At 33.5% G+C, this 27,465-nt stretch overlaps 1 protein-coding gene across 2 annotated transcripts; it reads right to left on the reverse strand.

The window, feature by feature from the left end:
- Window positions 1-9,467: 9,467 nt before the first annotated feature.
- LOC110020894 lies at window positions 9,468-17,058 on the reverse strand. Of its 2 annotated transcripts, XM_020719172.1 has the most exons (8): window positions 16,630-16,707; window positions 13,332-13,826; window positions 12,682-12,870; window positions 12,474-12,565; window positions 11,130-11,189; window positions 10,860-10,929; window positions 9,903-10,106; window positions 9,468-9,816 (listed from the first exon to the last, which is right to left on the reverse strand). In XM_020719172.1, the coding sequence occupies exons 2-8, from the start codon at window positions 13,704-13,706 to the stop codon at window positions 9,481-9,483; spliced, it is 1,326 nt and encodes a 441-aa protein (XP_020574831.1). In that variant the 5' UTR covers window positions 13,707-13,826; window positions 16,630-16,707; the 3' UTR covers window positions 9,468-9,480. The 2 variants fall into 2 exon arrangements, with proteins under 2 accessions (XP_020574831.1, XP_020574832.1); XM_020719173.1 differs by lacking the exon at window positions 13,332-13,826 and having other exon boundaries at window positions 16,630-17,058.
- Window positions 17,059-27,465: the final 10,407 nt, after the last annotated feature.

A 27,465-nucleotide genomic window follows, 5' to 3' on the forward strand; every position in this document is an offset into this window, starting at 1 on the left:
ATTCTTTAGTTGTGGGATTGAAACTTTCCCACAGACGGTGCTAAACTGATGCGTTCTAGAAAATTCGTGGCGGTAGAGTAATCGATTATCGTCTTAGCGTTGCACGAGGATTCAACATACACTCAGATAAAAAATGATCACACTAGAAGTTTTTACGTGGAAAACCCGTAAAAAGGGAAAAACCACGGGGTCTGACCCAATTGTAAAAATTCACTATAAGTTGATGATTACAGATGTCTTTTGTCCCACAGGCGGGAAATGGTTACTAGCTTTCCACGTTATGACGTCGACTGATGACGTCCAGTAAGCGGTGGTTGGCGGAGGGGAGGGGTGGGGAGGATGATCTTGGACTTGAACTCCTTCTCAAATCCTCAAGTTCTCTCTTAAGCCTCTCCCCCTTTCATGTGAGGGGTGAGGCTATATTTATAGTGTTTTGAGTGCAATTAATGCAGGAATATGAACCATTTTGATCGGACGATCCAGAGAGCTTCCCTTGATCAGATGACGTTTGATAGACATTTGAGTGCCTTAACGATGTCGGAATTGAGCAATCTTGGGCTCGTTGGATTCGTCTTTTCAAGACGCTCGATTTGACTGTAAACTCGCTAGATTCGACATCCTTTTGACCTTTCAAATGCCTCCGAAAATCTCATAGTAGTGGTTTAATAACTTGATTCGAGCCTGATTTGACTCGGATTGGACTAATTTTTATATCATTAGATCCGTTTCATCGAGCTGATCAATTTGACTATAATTTTGCTGAAATCGGAATTCCGGATGACTCGTAATCAAAGTTTGAATGTTCGTGCTCAAAATATTGCATCGAGATTCGTGCTGGGTTATGATAATTTGTTGGTGGCGTATCATAACTCATGTTATATATATATATATATATATATATATATATATCACATTTTTTTAATTAAATAAACTTAAATCTTAAACTCTCCTTTTATAAGCCTCGGTCGACTGCTCTAACACATGCATTTGCCTATTCCTCCTCTGCTTTTTGTTGCAGCTCAACCTAGCACTGCACTTGCATACGGTTGTTCTCTTTCCTCCTTCCTCTTTGCACCAGAGCCGCTCTACAAGGGTTTGTCAGGGCCAGCTCTCCACTTCACACACGATACCGAGCCATTGCCTTCTCTTCTCCTTTCTTCTTCAACTTCAATCAATTCTCCTCCTCCATGCATGCCGAAAAAACATAGTGCCAGACTCGATAATCTCCGACAAATTTATAGAAAGCAGGGACGTTGATTACAAACACAAGCACCTGCACATGAAGCCCTTAGTTCTTCCTCATCCTTTGCATAGAAAGGTCGCAGTTCTTCTTCTCCTTGTACTTTGCTTGGCTAAGACGTGGCTACTTCACAATGTCTTTCTCTTGCTCTCGTTCTCCCAACTTTTGAAATAACAAATTAACTCCCCAAGTGTACATCTTGACAATACGATGACCTAAATAGTTCCAATAATGAAGTTTGAGTATTACTGAAACTTCGCTAGTGTTCATTATTGAACTTTATTACTTTGTCGAAGAGGTGGAGAATGTCTATTCTACGTTCTTTGGAAATTCATGTCAAGGCGGAGATTGCTAAATCTTTGACCCAAATTTTATGGGTCCCATTTATCATCTCATAAGAAAATTATGATCAAACGGATTGAAGCTTTAGAACAAAATTGTGAGGACACAAATTGAAAGAAGTACATGAAAGTTGTTTGACTTGTTTTTCTGTATAAAAGGTATTACTTGAAGTAAACATGAAGTTGCACCTACCACGTGATCTGATACTAGCCTCTGTTCATCTAGGACTCATTAAAGTTGTTAAATCTTAGTTGCTCGCCTGTTCTTATGGTTTGCTGAGAAGGCTGCTTGTGGTGGATTTAGTTTTGAATTTGGATCCAAATGAGTCAGCTCTCCCATTATTAAGAGAAGTTTTTTCAGGGAAAAAGCATTTTGAATGGAATTAATATTTTTTGTGAATATCTGGAATCTAGATTTGTGTTTTTATTCTAATGAAGTTTCAAAATCTTTCGTCATATAATGTCCTGAAATCTGAAGTAATGCAAAGTATTCAAGCTATTTTTCAAATTATTTTCAGAGAACTCTTAATCGACATGAACATTTTCTTTTCCTTTTACTAGAGTAGTTTGAATGACCATATGGTTTTCAAAGTAAAAAAACTTACATTTATGGGAATTCGTGCTTTGAGATGTAATACCTCCATCTACAAATGTAATTTAAATAGGGGCTGAATGTTTTTAGTAAAAAATTTTATCATGCAAAAGATTTTGTTCAACTAGTTTATAAGTTGAACTTTTAAGGCTGAGAAATATTGTTAGTTTTTTGTCTGTTGAATTGCTAGGGAAATAGATTTCTATAGATTTCTAAGACTAACTGAGAATACAAAACCTTGATTAAACAATTGATGTTTAGAACTCAGAATAGGTAATGCACCTAAAATCTCTGGTTACCAAATTCTAATTCTTCATGTGGTTTTCTTTTTCTTTATACGAGAAATCATTTTCTCTATAATGACTATCATAATGAAAACCATCCTAACACTTCTTTTTCTTATGTTTTCTATTATAGTCATTTTCTTCTTTCTCATGGTTTCTTAACATCTGAGAATCTCTCACGTGATTCAAAAGAATAAGTTACTTGAAGATTAGGGCAATAAAATAGATAAAGAAAGTGGCGACTCCTTTCAAACAACAACAACAAAACAACGACACGATGACGAGAATTGGCGGTGACGACCAACGCGAAGCTTTCGGGCGTGATCAACCTTCCATTAAAGCGCAATATCCTCAAAATTAAGTATAAAATGTGTACATAAATGCTATATATTTTATATGTATCAGCTAACTTGTTCAAAGAAGGTAACAGAAGGTTTAATGGTGATTACATTGGGGCTTGAGGGTAGCATTGAAAAGTGGGATTAGCCAAATTAGGGTGAAAGATTACATGATTTGGGGGACACGATCCATAACTCAAGATATTGTTCAGGGATGGTTTGATTAGCATCCTAGGGGTCTTAGGAATGTCAGAGATGATTAGGCTTGGTCAAATCAAATTGTTTAAATTAATTTAGAGCTTAGGCTTGTTAGGGCTTGGGCTAGAAATTGAACTTGGGCTTGGCTTAGAAATTGATTGAATGGTCCAATTGGTCTAGAGGGATGTCATGAAGAATTAAGGAAGTGAACTTGGGGGAATTGAATTGATTGCAAGGCTTGATTTAATGAAATTTCGGCTTAGGATTAATATTGGGGCATTTGATTTGGGCTTGGATTTAGGCTAGTTTTGAGTTTGGGTCTAGACCAATTGAGGGTCAAATTGGTTTAGGAGAGTGTTATGAAGAGTGTAGGATTCAAAATTGCGAGAATTGGATAGGTTATCGAATTCAATTTGATGAAATTTGGAGGTATGGTCAAATTGGGGATTTTGGCCCAAAATGAAAATTAGGGTTTGGAGGTTGGTTCAATTGGGCTCCAAATTAGTGTATATTGGGGTTGAATAAGTTGATATTCAATTTGGGTTTGAAATTGGGTGAAATTAAAATGAATTTGGTGTAAATTTGGATTGATTTGAGAGACCAAGTGAGGAATTGTGATGAGTTAAATGAGTGTGATTTTTGGATTTTAGGACAAGTGAGGAATTGTGATGTGCTTTAGTGTGTGAGAGACCAAACCCTAGTCACCCAGGGTTGCCCTGGTTCAACAGTCTTATGGGGACTCATCATTGAATCCTCACATGTTGGTCTCAACCTTCAAAGTGTTGGAGGTTCATGCCATCTAAGCAGGCTTTCAAAAAGAGCAAGGAAGTGATTTGAATTTTTATGTAGATGGGTTCCATATCTAGTGTTCTAGGATAGTCAAAAAGAATGTCCTACAGCTAGATCCTAAGTGCTAAGAGGAAAGAAAGACCTCACCAAATTCCAATTTGAGGTCAACGAAGATCAACCTAAAACTTCATGAAGATCACAAAATGTCTCAAAAGGTTCCCTAAAAAGGTTTGACTTCAACAAACAATCACTGCAAATCAACATAATAGATAAAATAATTTATAAACTCAATTTATTTAGGAAAAGAAACTTCCTAATTTAACATCATCCATAGAACAAAAATATTGATTAATAAACTAACCTAACTTGGCTTAATTTCCATGCATCAGCATTCTCAAAACCAGTAAATAAATTATTTACTTAATAATAATTTCATACACAACATGTAAAATAAAAAGTTATTTTAGTCTGTCAACATTTTTCTAAATAAGATCAACTACTAAAAAAGATCAACTTAAAACTTCATGAATATCACATAACAGCTAGATGGTTTCCTAAAAAAAGATTTGATTTTAGCAAGCAATTAATGCACAACAACAAAATAGATAAAAATACTTTATAATTATGAAAAACCATTACCTAACTCTACATTATGGCCACATTTCAACATTCACAAAGCCAAAAATCATGCTTTCACTTTATCAAAAAAAAATATATTAAATACTTTAAAATTCAATATAATTATGAAAAAACATTACCTAACTTTACATTATCGCCACATTTCAACTTTCACAAAGCCAAAAATCATGCTTTCACTTTAGTAATCAAATCATACACAACAACATGTAAAATGACAAAATATTGAATTTTGTTGAAATATTTTTCTGAATAAGGCCAACCTAAAACTTCATGAAAGTAACAGATAATATATACTAGTGCATTAAATAAATGTTTCATTTTAGAACCAAACATTTTGCATCAAGAAAGTAAAGTAAATCCTATAATACACTTAATCTTCCATAAATAAAAAATATTGATGAACAACTCTAACGTAACTTGGCATAATTACCAGGTATCAGCCTTCTCAGAACCCATAATTAAGGAATGTAATTCAATAATAAATCCCTACAAAGCATGTATAATGAAACTTCAGGAAGATCATGTAACAACTCAGAAGGCTCCCCTAAAAAAGGTTTGACTTTTGCAAACAATCAATGCACAACAATAAAACAGATAAAATACTTCATTAATTCAAATATTTATGAAGAAACATGACCAAACTTTACATTATCACCACATTTCAGATTTTGACTAAGCCATAAATCTTGCTTCAATTATAGTGATCAATCCATACACATGTAAAAAAGCTAAATATTGAATTTTTTCAACATTTTCCTTGATGATTTCAACCTAAAACTTCATTAAAAAAACCGAAAATATGTGTTGGTCCATATATAAAAGTTTCAATTCAGCAAAGAAACATTGCATATCAAGAAAGAAAAGCAAATCATATAATACACTTAAAATCTTTTTTAAATAAAAATGTTGATGAATAAACCTAACCTAACTTGACATAATTAAAATGTTTCACCCTTCTCAGAATTCACATACACCACATGTAAGACTGAGATTTATTGCCATTAGTCAAAAATTTTTTGAAGAAGGTTAACCTAAAACTTCATGAAGATTATAAAAAAGTTCAGATAGTTCCCTAAAAAAAGGTTTCACTTGAGCAATTTGTCAAAGCCCAGCAATAAAATACAAGTACTTCCTTAATTAAATATATTTATGAAGAAACATGATGTAACTTTACATTATCACCACATTTCAGTTATCATAAAGGCATAAACCATGCTTCTTCTTTAGTGATCAATCCATGCACAAAATATAAAATCAAAAAAATATTAAATTTTATCAATATTTTTCCAAATAATGTCAACCCAAAACTTCATAAGAATATCAGTTAATGTGCACTAGTTCGTTAAATAAATGTTTCACTTTAGAAAACAAATATTGCACATTAAGAAAGTATAGCAAACTTTATAAAACAGTTAATTTTTCATAGATAAAAAACATTAACGAGTAAAACTGACTTAACGACATAATTACCTTCCATCAGCTTTCTAAAAACCCATAAATAAGGTACATACTCCTATAATGAATTTATACAAAGCATGTAAAATGAAAATTTATTGCATTTTGTCAACCTCTTTTTGAAGATGGTAAACCTACAATTTCATGAAGATCACATAAAATTTCGGATGGTGCCATGAAAAAAGGTTTGACCTTTGTAAACAGTCAATGCACAAAATAATAGATAAAATACTTCCTTAACTCAATATATTTATGAAGAACCATGACCAAACTTTACATTATCACCATATTTCAACTTTCAATTGATGAAGGTTAAGTGAAAACTTTACAATTGATGCCCTCTAAAAAGGTTTTACTTAAGAAAATGGTCAATGCACAACAACAAAATTGATTTATTACTTCATACGTGTACTATATTTATGAATAAACAAAACCTCATTTTACATTATCACCTCATTTTTACCTTTTACAAAGGCCTTTAATCAAAATTTTATGTTAGTGATTGCACCATAAACGGCAAGTGATTGTTTATTGAAATTATTCCAAAGTTTTCTGAAGTAAAGTGATTGTTTATTGAAATTATTGTATTTTAACAACTTAACAAAGAAATTCGACCTAAAAATTCATAAAAACAATATTTTATGTAGTTTTGATACATACTTATGAGTTTTAACTTCAGTAAAGAGTCATTGCATGATTAAATACTTCTTAAATCAAATATATTTATGAGTAAACCAAGATATTTTTGATTAACTAGCAAATTTAAACATTCTAAGAAACTTAAATCGGGATTTTATATAGTGATTACATCATACAGAACATATCAAGTAACATATTATTGTATTTTAACGACTTAACAATAATTTATGTCATTTTGATACATACTTGTGAGTTTTAACTTCAGTAAAGAATCATTGCACGACAACAAAGTAAAGTTAATCTAAAATTAGATTTAATTCTCCACAAATCCAAAATATTTTTGAAGAAACTTAACATAATATGACATAATCATTATATATCACCTTTCTTAAAACTTTAAATAAGTATTTTACTTCAGTTACCAATCCATACACGGCATATTAATTGACAATTTTTTAAATTTTCTCAATATCTTTCGAAAGAGAGTCAACCTACAACTTCATTAAGAAAACATAAAAGCTCAAATAGTTGCCTAAATAAAACTCTCACTTGTCGAATTGTAAATGCTCAACAATAAATATATTAAATAATTTATATATCAAATTTATTTATGAAGTAATCTAACACAATTTTACATTAGTACCATATTTAGCTTTATCACAGCCTTAAATAAGGGACCTACTTCAGTCAATGTTCCATATACACCATTTAAAATGAGAACTAATTAAATTGTTTTCAACATATTTTTGGAAAAGTAAACATAAAACTCAATAAAATAACATGTTAGGTCAGCTTGATTCCTAAAGAAAGGTTTCTTTTCAGAATTTAAGTCAATGCATAACAATAAAGTAAAGTTAATCTTAAATAAGATTTAATCCTCTTTAAATGAAAAATATTGATGAAGGAACCTAATGTAATTTAAAAGAATTATTATATATTAATTTTCTCAGAGCCTTAATAAGGTATTTGCTTTAGTTATCAAACCAAAGACAGCATGTAAAATACCAATTTATTGAATTTTCTCAATATTTTTTATAAAGATTCAAGCTAAAATTTCATTAAAAAAGAATAAAAGCTCAGATAATGGCCTAAATAAAACTCTCTTCATCAAACTATAAATGCACAACAACAAAATAGATCAAATACTTTAATACTTTATATATTCAATATATTTATGAAGAAATCTAACAGACATATTAACTTTCTCAAAGCTTTAAATAAGGCTTCTACTCCAGTGAAAAGTTCATACTCAACATGTGAAATGAGATCTTATTAAATTTTTTAACATATTTTTGAAAAAAAACAATAAACATAAAACTTCACAAAAATAAAAAATTAGGTGAACAAGATCGCTAAAGAAAGGTTTCTCTTCAGCAGTTAAGTCGATTCACAACAACAAAGTAAAGATAATATTAAATTAGATTTAATCTTCCCTGAATCCAAAATATTGTTGAAATAATAAAAAGCTTAGAAGGTGGCTTAACTAAAACTCACTTAATTAAACTATAAATGCATAGAACAAAATAAATTAAATACTTTATCCATCCAGTCTATTTATAAAAATCTAACTTTTTAATAGCCTTAAATAAGGCTTCAAGTTTATTGAACAGTCCATGCACAACATATAAAATGACAGTATATTAAATTTATTCAACATGATTATCAAAAACGACTACATAAAACTTGACAAATAAAACATATCAGCTTTTTTATTGCCTAAATAGTGCTTTCACTTTAGTATTTTGTTACAATTTCATATAGCAAAAAAAGAAATTGAGTTATCAACAACTTTTGATATCAAATCAAGATAACATAATTTACATCAAGTTCAACTCTTACAAACAATAATTGTGACATTTATGCATCCAGTTCAACTCTCAAAAACTCACAACCATTAAAAATTTCAGGAATGATCATTTCAATGCTAGACAACATAATGTGTACAAAAATGCAGCCCGGAAAATTTTCAATCTAACCTGTAAATTTTGGTAGTCAGCTCAATTTATAAGTTTTACACCTACAATTGATTCCAAATTTTTGCACACAAACATTCCACGGTCAAACCTTTCAAATAAAGACGTAGGCATGAAAGCAAACACCACACTAACATCGAGCAAGGGAAATACCGCCAACAAGCAATAATAGCAAATAAACCAACCATGACGGATAATGAGCATGCATCTTAGTCATTTCAGCATCAGCAAACTAAAACGCCAATTCCATGAGGAAAATACTTTTGAAAATTCTAGGAAATATGAATCTCATTATCAATTTTAGCTTATCCGGCATTTTAAGTAACATTTTAAATCAATCATTGAAACAATGCAAGAAGATGCCACAAACCATTATTAGTATACTATAGTCATTCTCAACTCCATCCATAATGAAATTCGTTCTTAATCCATAAAGATGCAAGCAGACGTAGAGTAAGAGAAATCCTATAATAACAGAAGAAACAAATATTCTATTAACTGCTTTCAGTAAACTCCACTTGCTTCTCTTTATAAACTCATAAGAAATGCGTAGTATCTTTGAGGAAATATCATCAAATAAAGTACAATCCAAATAACTGAACCGCAATTTTTCCATAAACTGAAGTATGGTTGGGTTTTATATTTTGAAAGGGAATTTGCATTTCTTTTAGCTCATGTCAAATTTCAGATGATAGGAAAAAAAATTAAGCTTATTATAAGAACTTGAGTCTGCATATAACCATTTATTTCATTAGGATCGAGCATACGATTATAATCTATAATTCCAAACAAAATTTCAAACTATGAATCGATTTAGAACTATAAGCAAATTTGGATTCAAAGCATATAACCCTTATGAACAAGTAACCAAATTTTACCTATGATATAAAATATTCCATATTAAAGCCACAGAAACGAATAAATATAGAAATATGATCGTCACTTGAAAGACTTAATAAAAAACCATAAATATAAAAGGTAGTCAACATCATTTAACATGTCCGAATCCTGAAGACACCTTCCCTAGCCTTCCCATGTGTCTCTACATCACGTTTAAATATGGAAAACAACTCTTGTATCTCAGGTTTTCTAGCATTGACCTGCTCTTCAGTGTCGGGCTTCTTCAGCCCAAAATGGAGCATGCTAAAATAAGTTAATAACATTCCAATAAAGAGGATATATACACAAAACGATGCAAATGCATAGGGAGAGTTCTTAGCTCTAGGGATTCCATCTAGATTCATCCCAAATATGCTAACTATTACGGAAACGACCAGCCCACAAATCCCTATGATCCCGCCATTATGAGTAATTCTCCGAGTTTTATCCTGATAGACAAAAATTCATATAACTATAAAGAATGTGGGCTACTAAAGCTATAGAAGCTAAAACCTGATTGTATGTTCATAAATACCTCCAAACATGCACGAACTGTGCTTTTAAGGACGTCTTGGATGGTGAAGAGTCGTCCACGAACTACTTCCTGCTCCTGTAGCATTTCATTTGTAGTATCTTGAATTTCTTCCAGTAAACTTTTAACGGCAGATCCCCTCAAAAGATGTCGAAGACAGACGACAATTTCTTTCCTTGCATGTAATGACCATTGAACTCTAAAAACCTGCCAAAACGAAACCTGCCAAAACGATATGGAAACGATATGGATAATTGAGATTTGGAGAGTTATTTGTAATATTTCAATAGTTTACTTAACAAATCCTTTTAATAGAGAATATTCAAATCTAACTTAACATCAAATGATTAGAGAAATTCTCAGACAAAATTCATAGAACTATAAAGAGCGAGTATTGAGATGTCCAAAATGGAAGTATAAAGAATGTAAAATTTATGAGTTAAATAATAATGAAGTGAGAGAATCGTGAAATACAATACAGAATAATATATATATATACATATATATATATATTGTAGAACTAATTTAAATAAATCAAGTAAAAGTCCTCATTATGCGCATGCTACATGTGTGACTCTATTGCCTGTGCTGCATCAGCTTCAATTGTGACCTTTACCTTGTGAATTGGCAACATTATCTATTTCATTGGAACTGAAATTTAAATGAACCAACAAGCAACAAAATCAATGAGGCATACTGCGTTCCTAGAAAATTTTCATGATCGCATTTATAAAGTCCATTAAGAATGTTTTGCCTCAACGTGTACGCACTAAAATGAAAATGCTTTGCACAACTCTGCTTAATAATTCTTCACTCCAAAAGTAATAATTGGACAAGCACACCCTCTACTCTATAAACAAACTCCATGTTCTGAGGCAATCTTGCCTCATCATACCCCAAAGCAAGCCCCGAGTAAAAGAACCTGTCAAAACATTAATGACTAAAAAGAAAGAAATGTACCTTTGTTGCCAACTTTTTGATGTCCTGATTAAAAATTACATTGATTAGATGTGGATCCTCATAAGTTTTCCTGCCCAACACATAAATGTGTGAGTGTGTGTGTGTGTCTATATCTATATATATATATATATATATAATATATATATATATATACACACACACACACACACACACACAGCATCACAATCAAATATAGACTATAATTTAATAAAAGGTAGCATTAAATATTTTTTTGAACGACATCAATATCATTAAAGTTGATGAATGTACCAGTTCAAAAGCCTAAACTCAATTTCATTAGCAGCACCAAAAATAAACTTGCGAAATAGCCTAAAAAATCAAACAAAAAGCACATCAGAAAATAATACAAATTCAGAAGAATTACAATAGTTGTAGAAGTTAAAATTAGCTATAAAACTACACGACTTTTCTATTAAAGAATGGATGGGTTAGATGCCCAAAAAGTTATGCAAAATAGCAGCCTCGATGAGAACAAATGTCACTCCCAGTGAATCCATTAAATCATAAGAAGCTGGTTATGGTAAACATCATATGCTATAATGCAGCTAAAGAAAATAAAAAGTAAAAGCTATTGTTCTTTATCATTACTATCAGCCTTATTCCAACTATTTGGCATGGGTTTATGAATTATTTTCTTCAATTATGTATGTGAATATTATATGTTGATTATCTTTAGTTTACACCAATCTATGTTAACAACTTCTAGAAAGATTCTTTTACCTTCTGATGTGTAACAAAGAGGTGGATTTTAAATATATAAAGGAATGTGGTTTCCAAGAATCACTCCAAATATATAAAGGAATGTGGATTTTAATGTGCTTCGTAAATACTTGGACCCTTCTGATCTTTTAACACATTGAATCATATTTGAACACTTGAATCTTGAGTTAAGTAATTATTAACTCCAATCATCTATCCCTCAAATTGATATATGCATTGTAATTCCATATAATTTGAGTTAGCACTTCAATTGGTTTAATATGTAGGCTTAGCATTACAATCTAAGATAGTCCTGTGGCTATGATAAGTTGGTTAATATTATAAGGTAATGGCTTATCTGACAAAGATATTCATTCAATCTATCCAAATCGCATATGAATGGTCAATAATACAAATAACCTAGAGAATTTCTACAAATAACCGAGAGAATTTCATCTTAAATTTATAAAATTAAATCTATTATTTATACCATTTGTAAGTTTACACTTTTAAAATATGAAAAGTTAAGTTTAGGTATTAAATATGGTATAAAGGTGAAAAGTTAAAGACAGCTATTAAAAAAAATGCCTCGGGTGCAAACTTTTCTTACAAAAAGAAACCTTGAGGGCAAACTTTTCTTACAAAAAAGTAACTTTGCGTGCACATTTTTCTTACAAAGAAAAAAAAAACCTTGTCGTACGCAAGAAAAGATTGGGTCTTAAATATGTGAATGTGCAAGAATATATATATATATATATATATATGCAGATCCTCCTTACAAAAAGAAATGCTTAGCCACATACATGAAAGTTTAGATATTAAAAATTATGAAATCAAGAGGTGCACTTTGAACTTTCCTTCTTTTGCTAGTAAAAGTGACAAATTTTTATTTACCTATCATCCCACCGAGAAAGGTGGTAAGCTAATCGTGCTATGACCTCATGCACAGATTTAGGAATCGCAATTCTACCAGTACTAAGTAGATCCTGCAAAAGATCATGCCATCAAAATTATGATCTAGACTATATATGAATTATTAGTTGTACAAAATTATGAATCGCACACAAATATGATAAATCGCTTGTATTTCCTATGTAATCACCTGCACTTCATTGATCCCTTTGACATTTATTTTTGACGAGGAACCTTTAAGATGCAACACAGTCAATAAAAATTGTTGAGTATGATAAGAACGAAGCACAATCGGTGTATCATCTACTTTGGAAGATGGATCACTAACTGAATACCCCAACAACTCAAATAACAGCCCTCCTTCCATTTCGACAGGAACCTGAAAAACCATTCATCTTTAGTGAAAAGAGAAATGAAAACATTCCATCTATATATAAGGTTATCAATTAAACAAAAATCAATTAAACAGAATTTAAAAAGGTTAAAATATTCAAATTGAACAAGGTTAATTCATATGTGAATTAAACAAATCTAATGTTATCTCTCAACATGTGAATTAAACACAATCTAAGATTATCTCTCAACATAAAAAAAAAAAATATTTGCACAACCCTAACTCTCAAATTGATAAAATGACAATATCACCAAAAAAATATTTATTTCACAGCTAAAATATCATGATTAACAATATTCACAATTCATTTTAAAATACAAAAAACTCACATTCGTTAAGTATACCAAGCCCTACAATTATAGGATCTAACAGTATTTTCAAGAAACAAGTCAATAAAATAGAAAATGTGGCACTAACATGAAAAAAGATAAAACATTAGAACTCACCTCAAAACCAAAGTGATCAATACAATCACTACAATGTTCGTTTACATCTCTCAAACAAATACTAACTGTTGGATGTAGCCATTGAGCATTACTGAGCCATTCATAAATATAGGAATGTGTTGCAAATACGTGACACCACCATATAGGTCGAGCAACAACACCAGAAACGGTAATATCATCTTCATCCTCGTTCAAATCAATTTGTTGCGAAGACCATTCAGCATAATTTTCGGCAATCTTCGTTAGTTCTGAAATCCTTGCCCATCCAATAGGAACCCAGTGGCAACGATTGGATCCTCGAACAAACTCAAAAGCGCATAAAAGTCCATCAATCCAAAGGTCATATACACGACCCACGCTGCCTGGATGAGACATTTGAAACTCTAGCCCGCTAGACTCAATGCAGTTACTTTTATTTGATGGAAATCAAAGAATTATATTTGAAGCTGAATGTGCAAGGTTCTGAATTGTTTAGAAGGAATTTAGTGTGAGGTCCTGCAATTGATAATATGTCAAAGTGTCCGTTCTAATTTATAATAGCAGTTACAAATCCTCGTAAAGGAGAAGAACAAAACAAATACATGTTGAGAATCAATAACAAATTCATCGAAATTGCAGTATAAAATATCTAATAGAAAAAATTTAAAAAAATTTAAAAAACCAGCTAATTAATGTAGATACCTAGGAAAGAAAATAATGGTCAAATGTTTAACCACAAAATACTCTAAACAGTTTTTTCAATTAAAATATAGCCTCTCATAAACAGCTAATTAAGATTGATTGCTCGTAAATCTTTTCCAATTTTTAACAATAGCCAAGAAAGTATTTCAATATACATGCTCTTTACGGGACAACTTCCTTTTCATAGCCATAATTAAAGCTGAACATATATTCTAATCATTTCAAAAGAAAACAGGGTAAAGCACTAATAAACCCATCGACTTATGATCAAGAGCCTCCTAATTATTCAAATAAAGACATAGCCATGAAAGCAAACACCACACTAGAGCATAACATCAAGTAAGGGAAACACGCCAACAAGCAATAATAACAAATAAACCAGCCATGACGGATAAAGCACACGCATCTTACTCATTTCAGCATCAGGAATCTAAAACCCCAATTCCATGAGGAAAATACTTTTGAAAATTCTCGAATGAATCCATGATAAATTTTAGCTTATCCGGCATTTTAGGTAACATTCTAAATCAATCATTGAAACAATACAAGAAGATGCCAAAAACCATTAGTAGTATACTATAGTCATTCTCAACTCCATCCATAATGAAATTCCTTCTTAATTCATAAAGATGCAAGCAGACATAGAATAAGAGAAATCCTATACTAACAGAAGAAACAAATATTCTATTAAGTGCTTTCAGTAAACTCCACTTACTTCTCTTTATTAACTCATAAGAAATGCATAGTATCTTTGAGGAAATATCATCAAATAAAGTACAATCCAAATAACTGAACCAAAATTTTTCCATAAACTAAAGCATGGTTGGGTTTTATATTTTGAAAGGGAATTTGCATTTCATTTAGCTCAGATCAAATTTCAGATGATAGGAAAAAAAATTAAGCTTAATATAAGAACTTGAGCCAGTAATAACCATTTATTTCATTAGGATCGAGCATACGATTATAATCTATAATTCCAAACAGTATTTCAAACTACGAATCGATTTAGAACTATAAACAAATTTGGATTCAAAAAACATAACCCTTATGAACAAGTAACAAAATTTTATATATGATATAAAATATTTCATATTCGATCCACAGAAACGAATGAATATAGAAATATGATTCTCACTTGAAAAGCTTGATGAAAAGCCCTAAAATAAACTCAAGGAAAGAGAAAGAAGAAGAATAAGAAATATGAAAATCTGACCTCCAGAGAAGCTCAAAAATAACAGCAATAACTCTGAAATTCCTCAAAGAAATCACCAACCCGGGATAACCTCGAAAATAACAGCAAGAACTCTGAAATTCCTCAAAGAAATCACCAACCCCGGATCTATCGTCAAATGGGATATATATAGTTGAAAAAGAGGGGGGAAAGGAAATCGGCATTCAAAAAAAAAGGCGGGAAAATCAGTTACGGGAGTGGCCGACAATCACATTTGGTCGCATTATGATGTTTTTAATTTAATGCAACCAAATGATGCTTTTAATTTCTGCAAAACAGGGAACAAAACATGCCTAAAATGATGTGTTTAATTTCTGCAAAACAGGGCACAAAACAGCCTTAAAATGATGCTTTTAGTGTCTCCAAAATAATGCTCAAAATAGCCCTAAAAACAATGTTTTAAGTGTCTCAAAAATAGTGCTCAAAACAGCCCATATATAGACAATATAACCATTGTATGGTTCCACATAAGTAAATATACTAATAATACATCATATAGTTGTTAAATCATTTCTGCAATGCCACAAATTAGCTTTCATGTCAATATATGCATCATTTCTTACGAGTGAACATGTCTTCTCAAATAAATATCCCAAATAAATATCATCTATTCACTAACAACTTGTTAGTAACAAGTTTCTATATTACCAATAATGAAGTACCATAACACATATGATTATAACTATCATTATTCTAAAAAACAACGCAAGTTTGACTGTAAGATATTTGAAGTGTGAAAGAAAGATATGACAATAGAACTCTAAACATTTTGCTTTGCTTCTTATACTCCAAAAAAATCAAAACATAACTCTTACTCAAAGGCACCCTCAAATCCATCTAATTGCATTAATTGATTAGAGTGGAAAATCTCCCTTAAAGCCGGAGGTGATGCAAACAAGTGAGATATATTTAAAAAAAAGAACAATAAGGACAAGCGAGGATGTCTCCTCCCATTAAGATAACTCTTATCCATCCATTATCTGGGTTTTGTATTATTCACAAGATTTGATTTGCGGCAGATTCATTATCCAAGATTTCATATTCCATAAGAAAAGCATAAATTAGTGTGTCGCTACAGGAAGTCATCTTAGCCAACTAATACATAATAGTATATTCTCGGTTCATGCACATAACTGTATTATTCAACTAGCTTCCAACTAAGCATTGGATCTTATCCAAACTATGCCTTTATGAAAAAAGATACATATGTTTTATACAAAAAAAAAATAATAATACAAAAATTAACTCATAAAAGCCCTACATGGCCTCATACAGAAATTTCATAAACATCAAACATAGTTTTCACTCAAAAAATTTAAATAAACCTAAAAAAATTTGTCAAAATCTAAGCTAAGAGGAAAACCTGAAGATAATATGAAATCTTACAGAAAATATGCTGAAAGAAGACGACTCGGTAGCCTTGCAAGCAACAAAGCAAGAATATCGAGCAACCATGCACCGAAGCAAGAATACTGAGAGTGGTCGATCCAACGCCGACTCGCCGAGGACAAATACACTTTATGGAAGACAGATAGAAGTAGAGATTAGAGAACGAACACAACCAATCGACCCTAAGCTCCCACCGAGTCGCGATTTTGAGAAGAGAAGAAGGATGGTTATCGCAGTCACCGAGAGGAAGCTTCTCAAGGTTTTGAGAGGAGGAGCCGAAACTAAGAGAGAAAGAGGGAAGTAGCAGCCGAAACTAAGAGAGAGAGAGCGAAGTAGCAGCCGAAACTAACAGGAGAAAGAGGCGTAGTTTAGAGAGGAGAAAAGAGCGGCGTGGGAAAGAAGGGCAAACGGTCACGGGTTAGGGCTTAGGGCTTCCGCCTTACTACCTTAGTTAATAAAAGGGTTTAGATAAAAGGATTGTTTTGTATATTAATATATAAAAAGAATAATATAATATATTATATTAATTATATATCTTATATTATATAAATATATAATATCTATATTATTAGATAGTATATAAATATAATATTATTAATAATTTATTGTACATGATAATTTACATGATTTATGTTTTAAAATATAACAAATTTTTTTAGTATGTAATTAGTTTTAAAATATCATAATTTTATATATATTTATTTATTTTATTTTTTTTATTTCGAACAATTACGATTTGAACATGAACGAACACATCATTATTCGTGTTTGGTTCGTTTAACAAATCAAATAAAAAAATTTATTTGTGTTCAACTCGTTTGTTTATCGAACGAATCGAACACGGACACGAACACTCTAGCGAATCAAACACGAACTGTTTGCGAACAACGAGCTTTTTTGACAGCCCTAGTCGCGTAGGTTGGTTAAGACTATCGGGGAGAAGAACCTTCGCGAATCGGGAGAGGAGAGGGAGTTCGGTCGGATTGCGAACAGAAGAAAGCGAAAATTATTTTTTTGCGAAGAGGGTTTTCGGCCCCCTATGGTTTCGAATGGGAGGGGGGCCTAAACACCTTAATATTTTATATATTTTTATAATTGATTTATTCATTTTTTATTAATTAGTATTAATATTTCATTTTTAAATTGTCGATTTTGACGAGATTTGACCTCGCACGAAACCTCATCAAAATAAAAGTCCTTTCAAGGTAATTTCATTCGTCGGCGCGGTCCATTTCGTCATACGGGATCGTCCGGACAAATCCGTCGACAATCACATTAAATTATCTTCAACTTGTGTGTGTCGCGACGAATGAAATTATTTTGGTCCGATCGGAGTTGTTTAACAAATATCGTTGACGGGTCCTCGCATAAGTGACGACCAAAGTTTAATCAACCGTTCACGGTGGCAAGCCAAAAAACATAACACGTCTTGGGGTTCACCTATGTCTTTCAAATTTCTATAGAAGCTCAATTTGAATTTCAATATGTCTGCTCTTCGATCGACTCAATCGAATATTGAGGATTTAAAACCGTCCATGTGAAAACTTCAAAGAGCGAAGAAATAGCTCAAATTTCTAAGTGGTGTGGGTCCCAATCTAGCCTCTAAAAGAGTCAAATAAGAAATCCCAGGGATAGATTTTAGGCTCTAGGAGAGGGAAGAAAGACCTCAAAATTGAGGTCAACAATTTCTCGAACATAATTCGAATCTTCCTTGTAAAAGTCTTCAAATTGATCTAATTTCTCTTATGGCTCGTGTTCCAACTCTTTCATTTCAGATTTCTCTTCATAAGTTGTTTTGAAATGACATTCAGTTAAATCTCTTTTCACATCCATTTTATAACATTTATCAACCTTACCTTTTGCAGAGTATTTCATTGATTTGGAAATATTAAACATAATTGTCTGATCATTGATGCACATAATTAATTTCCCTTTTTGCACATATATCAATGTTCTTCATGTAGATAAGAAAAGTCTCTCCAAAATGATAGACATCTCATTATCTTCCTTCATATCTAGCACAATGAAATCAACAGGAAAAATAAATTGATTCACTTTCACTAATACATCTTATATAACTCCTTTAAGATATGTTATCGAACAGTCTGTTAACTGCAGAGTTACAGTAGTAAGGAATATTTCTCCTAATCTCAATATTTAAAATAATGATAATGGCACAAGGTTAATGCTTGCACCTAAACCACATAAAACTTTCCCATAAAATATGTCTCTTATTGTACATGGAATTATGAAGCTACCAGGATCTTTAAGTTTTTCAGGAAGTTTTTTCTGAATTATAACATTGCACTCCTCACTAAGTGCAACAATCTCATTATCTTCAAACTTCCTTTTTATGTTAAGAATATCCTTCATAAACTTCACATATCTTGACATTTGTTCTAAGGTTTTAGCAAATGAAATATTAATTGTAAGCTGCTTAAAAATTTCAATAAATTTTGAAAATTATTTATCCAACTTTTTATTGACCTCACTTTTGGTTGAGGTCTATTTCTTTCTCCTTAGTAGACTAGGGTCTAGCCATAGGACTTTCTTGTTGATTACTCCTAGATAACTAGTATGGAACCCTTACCAATAAAAATTCCAGACTCTTCTTTCCTCAACTTGAAGTTCCATAGACTGGTCCTAACCTTTAGCACTTAGTAGGTCAGGCCACTATAGGGGAGCTCAAGGAGAGTCCCCTTAGGATTGCTTGGCCTTGGTTTGGAGCTAGTTCTCTTTCACTTTCACCCACTTTCACTCACAACCTTAATCCTAACTTTGTTCAAATTTTGCCCCTTGACCTTTTGGGAGACTCCTAGGCCCCTAGCCCTGGGCTAGGGCTTACCTAAGACCAATACATGTAGGACCCAAAATAGGAATTCTATTGATCCATAGCTCAAATAGAGTAGTTGACACCCTAATTTCACTTAAAGACCCAACCTAACCTTTTGACTCCCAAATCTACCCAATTTACCAAAATACTCTTAAAACCCTAAAATCCACAAAAATTCCTAAAATATCCAAAATTGTTCAAAAGCCATCTCAAACCCCTTAAAACCACCTAAGTTGCCTAAAACAACCCAAATTTTCCAAAATTACCAAAATACCCCTCATAGCCAAAAAATTCCAAAAGTTCCAAAATTCTTCAAAATGTCTCCAAAACCAATTTCGACCCCTCCACTCATCCGAATTTGACCCAATTTGACTAATTTAATCATTTTGAAAAAATTCCCAAATTGCTCCTAAAGGCCCAATTCCACAAAATTCACCCTAAATGTCCACTCCAATTTTCCTCAATTTCAATTCTAAACTTCAATTCACCATTATTAAGGTAATTTTAAACCAAATCCATCCTCAATTGACCCATACTTTAAGCTCAATTTTAATCCAAACCAAAAGCCCCAATTTTAGCCACATGACCTAATCTCACCTAATTGAACCCTATGAGCCACTCAATTACCCCAATTTGGATCCCAATCTCTTCATTACAATCCTACACAGCAAATTAAACCCTCGATTGGCCTTAGTCAAACCTCAATTCCACTCAATTCCAACCCCAATTCAAAATCCCCAAATTTGCCCCAATTTAGCCACATAGCCAAATTCCACCAAATTGAATGCCCTAACCTCAAAATAGACACCTAATTTATGTTGAAAACTGTTTATGACATTTCCATAGATCATTTTGAACTATCAATGTGGACTTAGCCCAACCTTAGCTTAACCTAAACCCAAGTCCAACCCAATACCCTCAAATTGACTAAATGACTAAAATCCATCAAATTGAACTTCCAAATCAACTCAAAACCTCCCTAATTCTTTTAAAAAATCTCATTGACAATCATTTACACCAAATTGATCAATCAATTAAGCTCAATAGCATGACTAGCCCAACCCAAACCCAAATTCAATCCACTTGACCCAAATGCACCCCTTCACCAAAGTTGACCTAACCAAGCCAAATTAGCCAACCAAGGATCCCCACAGCCATCAAGTGCACCCCATAGACCAGGCTAAACCCACATAAACCAGCCTAAGTGAGCTGGGGACTAATGGCCCCCTAAATTAAGGTATTTCATCCAATTTTTGGGCGAAAACCCATATATCTTTATCATCATGCCATACCATTAAGAGTTAATCATCATAAACCCACCCTCACATGACTTCCCTGACCTCTCTGGCCACCACCCCTGGCGCTGCCGGCCGACCTAGTGGTCGAAAAACTCCAAAATCGAGAGCCACCACACTTAAATTAAATCTAACTGAAATCATCCAAGCTGCCCAACTCTGATTGGCCTTTCGCACTTTGAAGCCCTCCACATAAACTGTTAATTGCGCCTAAGTTGAAGCCCTGAGTTCAATCCTAAGCCCTTCTATTTAAATCATCTTCCCCATGGCTAAAGGAGAGCAATTGATTTTTTTTGGGGAAACTCTGTCAAATTGATTCCAGAGACTCTTCATGAACTCCTTAGCTCAAGCCCACGATTTTCCTCTTCTGGTTCCCACTGTGAGAGCTCAAATTTGAGTTCAAAATCCCAGCTCAAAACAGAACATCCCTCCACAATCCACAAAACTCTAATTAATTGTTCCCACACCATCACCAGAGCAAGAGGAGTTAATTCCTCATAAAAGCCCCCACTTAAACAGCCTCTAGCATAGCTCTAGACCAACAACTGAAATCGAGCTTGATTGAAATCAAACCTAAACATTTCACTAAGGCCCAAGAGTTCATTTGGAGGTTCGTTGGACCTAATCGAAGCTGCCACAATCATCTGATTGAGGTATCCCCTCTCAGTCAAAGGTTCCCTTAGCTGGTCCATCGGCTTCGCCATTCCCACAACCATAATGCTCCTCTCCCTCATCCTCTTCTTCCCCGACACCACCTATACATCCACGTCGACCCCGACGGTAGCGTCTTTTCCGCAATCCTTCAAGCCTTCGTCGCCACCTTCTGAAACGGTTGCCTACCCCTCCCCTCCCCGCCACCGCCGTATTACACAACCCCATCTCACAAAACCACCACGCGCATCACCTCTTTCCTGCCCACCCCTCCTTCCTCTTGCTCTCCAAAGCCGCATCTCGCCCCCTTCCGGCGCCTCCCCGCCGAGTCCATGACGGCTCTGCACCCTCCAACAAGTCGAAGAAGTCAAGTGTTTGATCCACATCATACCCATCTGGACCTCCGGGATCATCTGCTTTATCGTCCTCGGGCAACAATGGACATTCTCTGTCCTCTAGTCCATGAAAATGAACCATCTTCTCAGTCCACAATTCATGATCCAACCAGGCTCGGTGAGGACGATTGCCATGCTAGGGTTAGCTTTATTCATTCCCGCATATGACATGGTCGTCGTTCCCGTAACCCGGAGGATCACAAAGCTCGACAACGGGATCACAATGTTGCAGAGGCAGGGAGTTGGGTTTGCTGATATCGATTTTTTTAATTGTGGTGACGGCGGCGGTGGGGAAGAAGAGGAGGGATGAGTCGTCGGAAGGGGTGTCGATTTTGGTTGTGGCTGGCGCCGCAGCTGCTGGTTATGGGGGTAGCAGAGGCGTTTAATGCGGTGGGGCAGATCGAATTCTATAACCGATAGTTTCCGAAGCACATGCAAACATTGTCGAGGCTTTGTTCTTCTGTAGCCTGGCGAGGTCGAGTTATCTTAGCAGTCTGTTAGTGGCGGTAGTGAAGAAGATGACTTGTGGGGAAGGGCGGAGGAGCTGGATTGAGGATGATATTGATGAGGGGAGGGTAGATTTTGTTATTATTATTTTTATTATTTTATTGTAAATATGAGAAAAAAATGATGAATAGGCATTATCTACTTCTCCGTGCCACCATGTAAAAAATCAAAATGCTACTTAAACATAGCTTCACTTTCATATAACAACATCATGCAGAACATGATAAATGGATGCTTCCTTTATCAGTGAGCAATATTCCTAAAAAAGGCATAAAACTATAGATAAGTCAAATCATACTCTTAAATTTTAATCCTCGAATGAAGCAAGTGTAAGCCTTTCTTGAGCTAGAAATTCATAAGCTTTAAAGCACTTTGCTAGGCTCTTCATTGTGAGGTTTGTCTATAGCACAAAACTCCCACTTAAATTGGTGAAAGCATATACCCTGTTCACCAAATTGGGAGGATCATCATTGAACATTGCTAAAGCACCATTATCCCGACAATCTTCATGCAAGAAAGAACAATTTTTTTTGCCAACAACCCAACAAATCAGACTATCAGTGCATTTAACAACATTAAGCTTTTCCCTCCAAATAAAACGAATAATATTTGGAGTCTATAATAACCAAAGGTAGAGAAATGAGAAATTTGTTAAACAACAATTGCAACCTTTAAATAATACTATTAGAAACCTTCATAATTTGTATATTGTAGAGAGGTAGAGAAATGAGAACACTTTTTAAAATAGTAACTCTCCCCCAAAATGAGAGAAATATTATCTCCCAAGAGTGAAACCTAAAGAGTGAAACATGAATCTTCTTCTTGACTTTATCAATTAAGTGATTTTTTTATTCTTTATCAAGAGTAAAACCTAAAGGACCTTTACCCTGCCAATCTTCATTCAAGAATATACTCTGTTCGCCGAATTGGTGAAAGAATATACCGTGCTCACCAAAGAATATCCACGGTGCAATTTTGCGTGCATCGCGTGCCTTCTCCATGTATATGGAGAACTCTGAAAATATTTCGATCCACCATCAAACTTGTCAAAAAAAGTTTCAAGAAAATGCGAGGAGGGAGCGCAAAGAAGGGGTACCTTTCAATCCACCACCTAACGAACGAGAAATGGGAGAGTGGAGGGGTGCACGATATCGAGGGCCGAGAACAGGGGAGCTTGATCGCAGATCTAGGGCAACGACAGAGGAGACAGGATCGAGGGGCTGAGGAGTAATAAGTTGTGCCTAAACACGGGCCTCTCCCAGCAGCGAACGATCCAACATATCCTAACATAAACCCTTAAGTGTGTTCCACAACCGCTTACCCAAACACATTAATTAAATGCCTCCACGACGTTACGAAAACACCGAACCCAGGAATAAGCTACACTAAACAAATGTTAAGTGGGGTCGGCTACATGAATCTTTTGTCTCCATTGTGTTCTATTGAGTGTGATATTTTCATTTAATTCTAATATATTAAGATCATTTTTCATACAATATGCCCAAGTCTAAGTCGAATCTAAAACATCTACTCTCCTAACAGAATCATCAGATGGTTGGCATTTAATGTGACCAAACAATCTAAGAAGACTCTCTCAAATTTTGTCTGCCACTGGAGCTGCACCAACCCTGTCACAAATATATTCATTTTGCATTTTTTCTCCAAGTGTAAAGCCACTCATCCATCTAAGTATTCTAATCTAACCAACACTTAACTTAGTCTTATGCTTCTCTTTTAAATGCCAGTATTCAACGCCATATTGAATTGCAGGTTTCACTACCATCTAATAATATTTTCTAATCGTTATATATATTTTATTGTCACTTTGAGCAATAACTCGTTGCATTCCTTCAGTTCAACTAGTCAACGTGAAAATTCTACTAATAACATCTCCATTTATATCACCATAACTTTGAATAATAGACCCGAGTAATCTAAAGTGCTAACACCTTTTAATAATTTGATCACCCATAGTTACAGCTATGTTACTAGAGCTACTACTATTAAAATTACATTCCATGTATTCATTTTTAGTTCCACTCAAACGAAGGCCTTTAGACTCCAATTTAGACATCCATAAGTCATGTTTTTCCAAGTTTTTTTTTCTAGTCTTATCCACTAAAAGGATATCATCGGCGAAAAACATACACAAAGGTTCATTCTCCTGTAAATGTCTAGTAAGAGCATCCATAACTAAAGTAAAAGATACGGGCCTAAAATCAACCCTTGATGTAATCCAACATGAAATAGGAAATTATTTGGTCAATCCTCCTTTTGTTCGAACACGAGTAGCAATTGTAGTATTCATATCTTTAATGACTTGAATATAAGTCATATCAACACCTTTCATCTTTAGAACTCTCCATAGGATAAGTCTTGGAACCTTATCGTAAGATCTTTCTAAATCAACAAAAATCATACGTAGATCCTCCTTATTATTTTTATACTTCTCCATCAAACCTCTCAATAAATGTATAGCTTCTATAATAGCCCTGCCCGACCTAAATCCAAACTTAAATCCAAATTGAGTATGAGAAGTCTTTGTAATATGTATTAACCTATATTCAATTATCTTCTCCCATAATTTTAAAGTATGACACATCAACTTTATTTCTTTATGATTTGCACACTCTCTTGCATCCTATTTATTCTTAAAAATGAGGACTAACATACTCTTTCTCCACTCCTCAAATATCTTTTTAGTTTTTAAAATAATATTAAAGAGTTTAGTAAGCCAAGAAACTCTGAAAACTCCTAAATATTTTCACACTTCAATTGGGATTTCATCAGGTCCGACAAACTTTCCACCTTTAGTTTTCTTTAAAGGCTAATCAATTTCTTTTTTACTGATGCGACGGTAAAAATGAAACATTTTTTTATTATTAACGATATTGAGATCACTAAGGTCGATCAAATTTTTTGAAGCTTCATTCAAAAGTTTATCAAAATAACTCGCACACCTATGTCAAATATCTTTTTCTAAGAAAAAAAACATTTTGATTTTATCTTTAATACACTTTACTTGAATTAAATCTTTACTTATCTTTTCTCTTTGTTTGACTAGCTTATACTTATATTTATCACCTACTTTAGTATCTAATCTACTATAAATATCACTAAAAGTAAGATTTTTAGCGTCACAGATTATTCTCTTAGACCTCGAATGTAAAAGTATATATAAGATAAAAGATTTTTAGTTTCTTGAATATATAAGATTTTTATTTTTTTATGAATCATAATATCAGTTAATTCTATTAATTTACCTGTGAGAGTATTTATATTTCAAGATCCTATCATAATATGAACTAATTCCATAACACTGTCATTGCTGTGTCCCAAACCTCAGATGTAAAAGTGGAGGGTTACGTTAGGTTATCGACAACAAGCGTAAAATTTATCGAAAAAGCATGACATAAATTCTTTATTATTAAGTTATTAATGGTTTATATATCTTTTGTTATTTAGGAAAAATTTGACATGTAATATTTATTTCGGGTTTTTTTTTGTCATTTTATGACCGACCTATTTTTATAAATAGTGCCCATTTTTCCCTTCTCCTAACCATAAATTTTTTTAATGTTTTTCCGTCCACCTCCAATCCTTTTTTAGGTGTTCATTATTCTAATCTTCTGATTCCTTCTTTCTATACATCAAATTATTTTTAACAATTAAAAAAGCTGGCTGTGTCACTATTTTTATGCCTCACTTGTGGATCTTATGTTGCGATACCAAAATATGATTAACCTACCACGGGCTAATGCCCAATATACTTTTATTGCCGAATCAAGGCTGGTTCTTGAGTGAGGCTTTATGTAGGGTTATAGGGGAGGGTTACTTAAGGTTGGCTTCCAATGAAATTTTAATCTAAGAGTTATATATGGGAGCCCCAATCAAGGAATTAACGAAAAAGGGATGAGTTCCTTGTTAAGTATTTTGGTCAACAATGCAAGTAGGCTTTGGGTGAAACTTATTAAGAACCAAACCATGGTAGGTTAGATTGTTTTTTTATAGGTGTCTTTAGGGTGAAGTCGATAGAGTATGGTGGTTATTAAGAGCTAGGATGTATAAGGAGATTTAAATGAAAGAGAAAATAGATGATACTCAATCTAAAAATATTCCAAGTTGTTGTGACCTTCTCTTGTACTTGATGTCTTCTCCCTCTTGATGCTTTCTTGATGGAATTTCCCTTCTTGGTGCTTCCCATGGGCGAGAGAGTAAATTGAGAGGGAGAGCGAGGGAGAGGAAGCTGACTAGGAGAGAGAGTTGAAGGATGAATGGTAAATTCACCAAAATGATGATAAAGATGAATACAAACCATGCCCCATATATAGAAAGCAAATAAAATGATAACAATACTTCAAAAAATGGTCAAGAGCTGAATTTCATTAAAATTTGGTCATCATGATAGAAGAGGTCATCTAAGCAAGTATTCTTGAGAAGGTAGGCCAAGGTACGACGGGGAGATAAAGAAATATACTAAAAGTAGGCCAAAGAATGACGGGGAGATAGGGAAATAAACTAAAGGTAGGGAGGAAACCTAATTACCGACATTTAAAACTATAACCATTTTCAAAATTTAGCAATCTCTTCGTTGGATTCGTGCTTACAAAAGTTCTGCGGAGGGGGAAATGGTAAGTTTAAGCAACTCGAGACCCAGATCGCCCGACCTCAACGTCGCTCATCAAAAGAAAGGCTCACATTCAATTTAAAAGAATTTGAGACTGATTATCACCTTTCCTTGTCACTGGTCATCAATAAGAAACAGCCGAGTACATTTCGCCGCCATATATAGGACTTTACAAGCACATCCACCCTGGATCCTGCTATATGCAGTCATTCAGTCAATTATGCTTTCGACCTTAATTTGCTTTCGAAACCTTGCATTTATGTAATGTGAACTGTGGTTCCTGTTCTGGTTCACTTTAATATGTGCATTTATACACCTGTTTCTTTTTATTTCATATTCGACAACATTTATTGTTTCTTCGTCGTATCGTTGTATTAATGGTTGAGTGTGTAGTTTTGCTCATCTCATTTATAATTCCAATCAAAATGCTTTTTTAGATGACGATATAGATCCGTAAATGAGGCTATCAAGATCACAAAGTATGTAAATTATCTCATTGTGCAATAATTGTATATATATATATAT

This window comes from Phalaenopsis equestris, unplaced genomic scaffold, assembly GCF_001263595.1.
Source record: "Phalaenopsis equestris unplaced genomic scaffold, ASM126359v1 Scaffold000107, whole genome shotgun sequence".
NCBI classification, from domain to species: domain Eukaryota; kingdom Viridiplantae; phylum Streptophyta; class Magnoliopsida; order Asparagales; family Orchidaceae; genus Phalaenopsis; species Phalaenopsis equestris.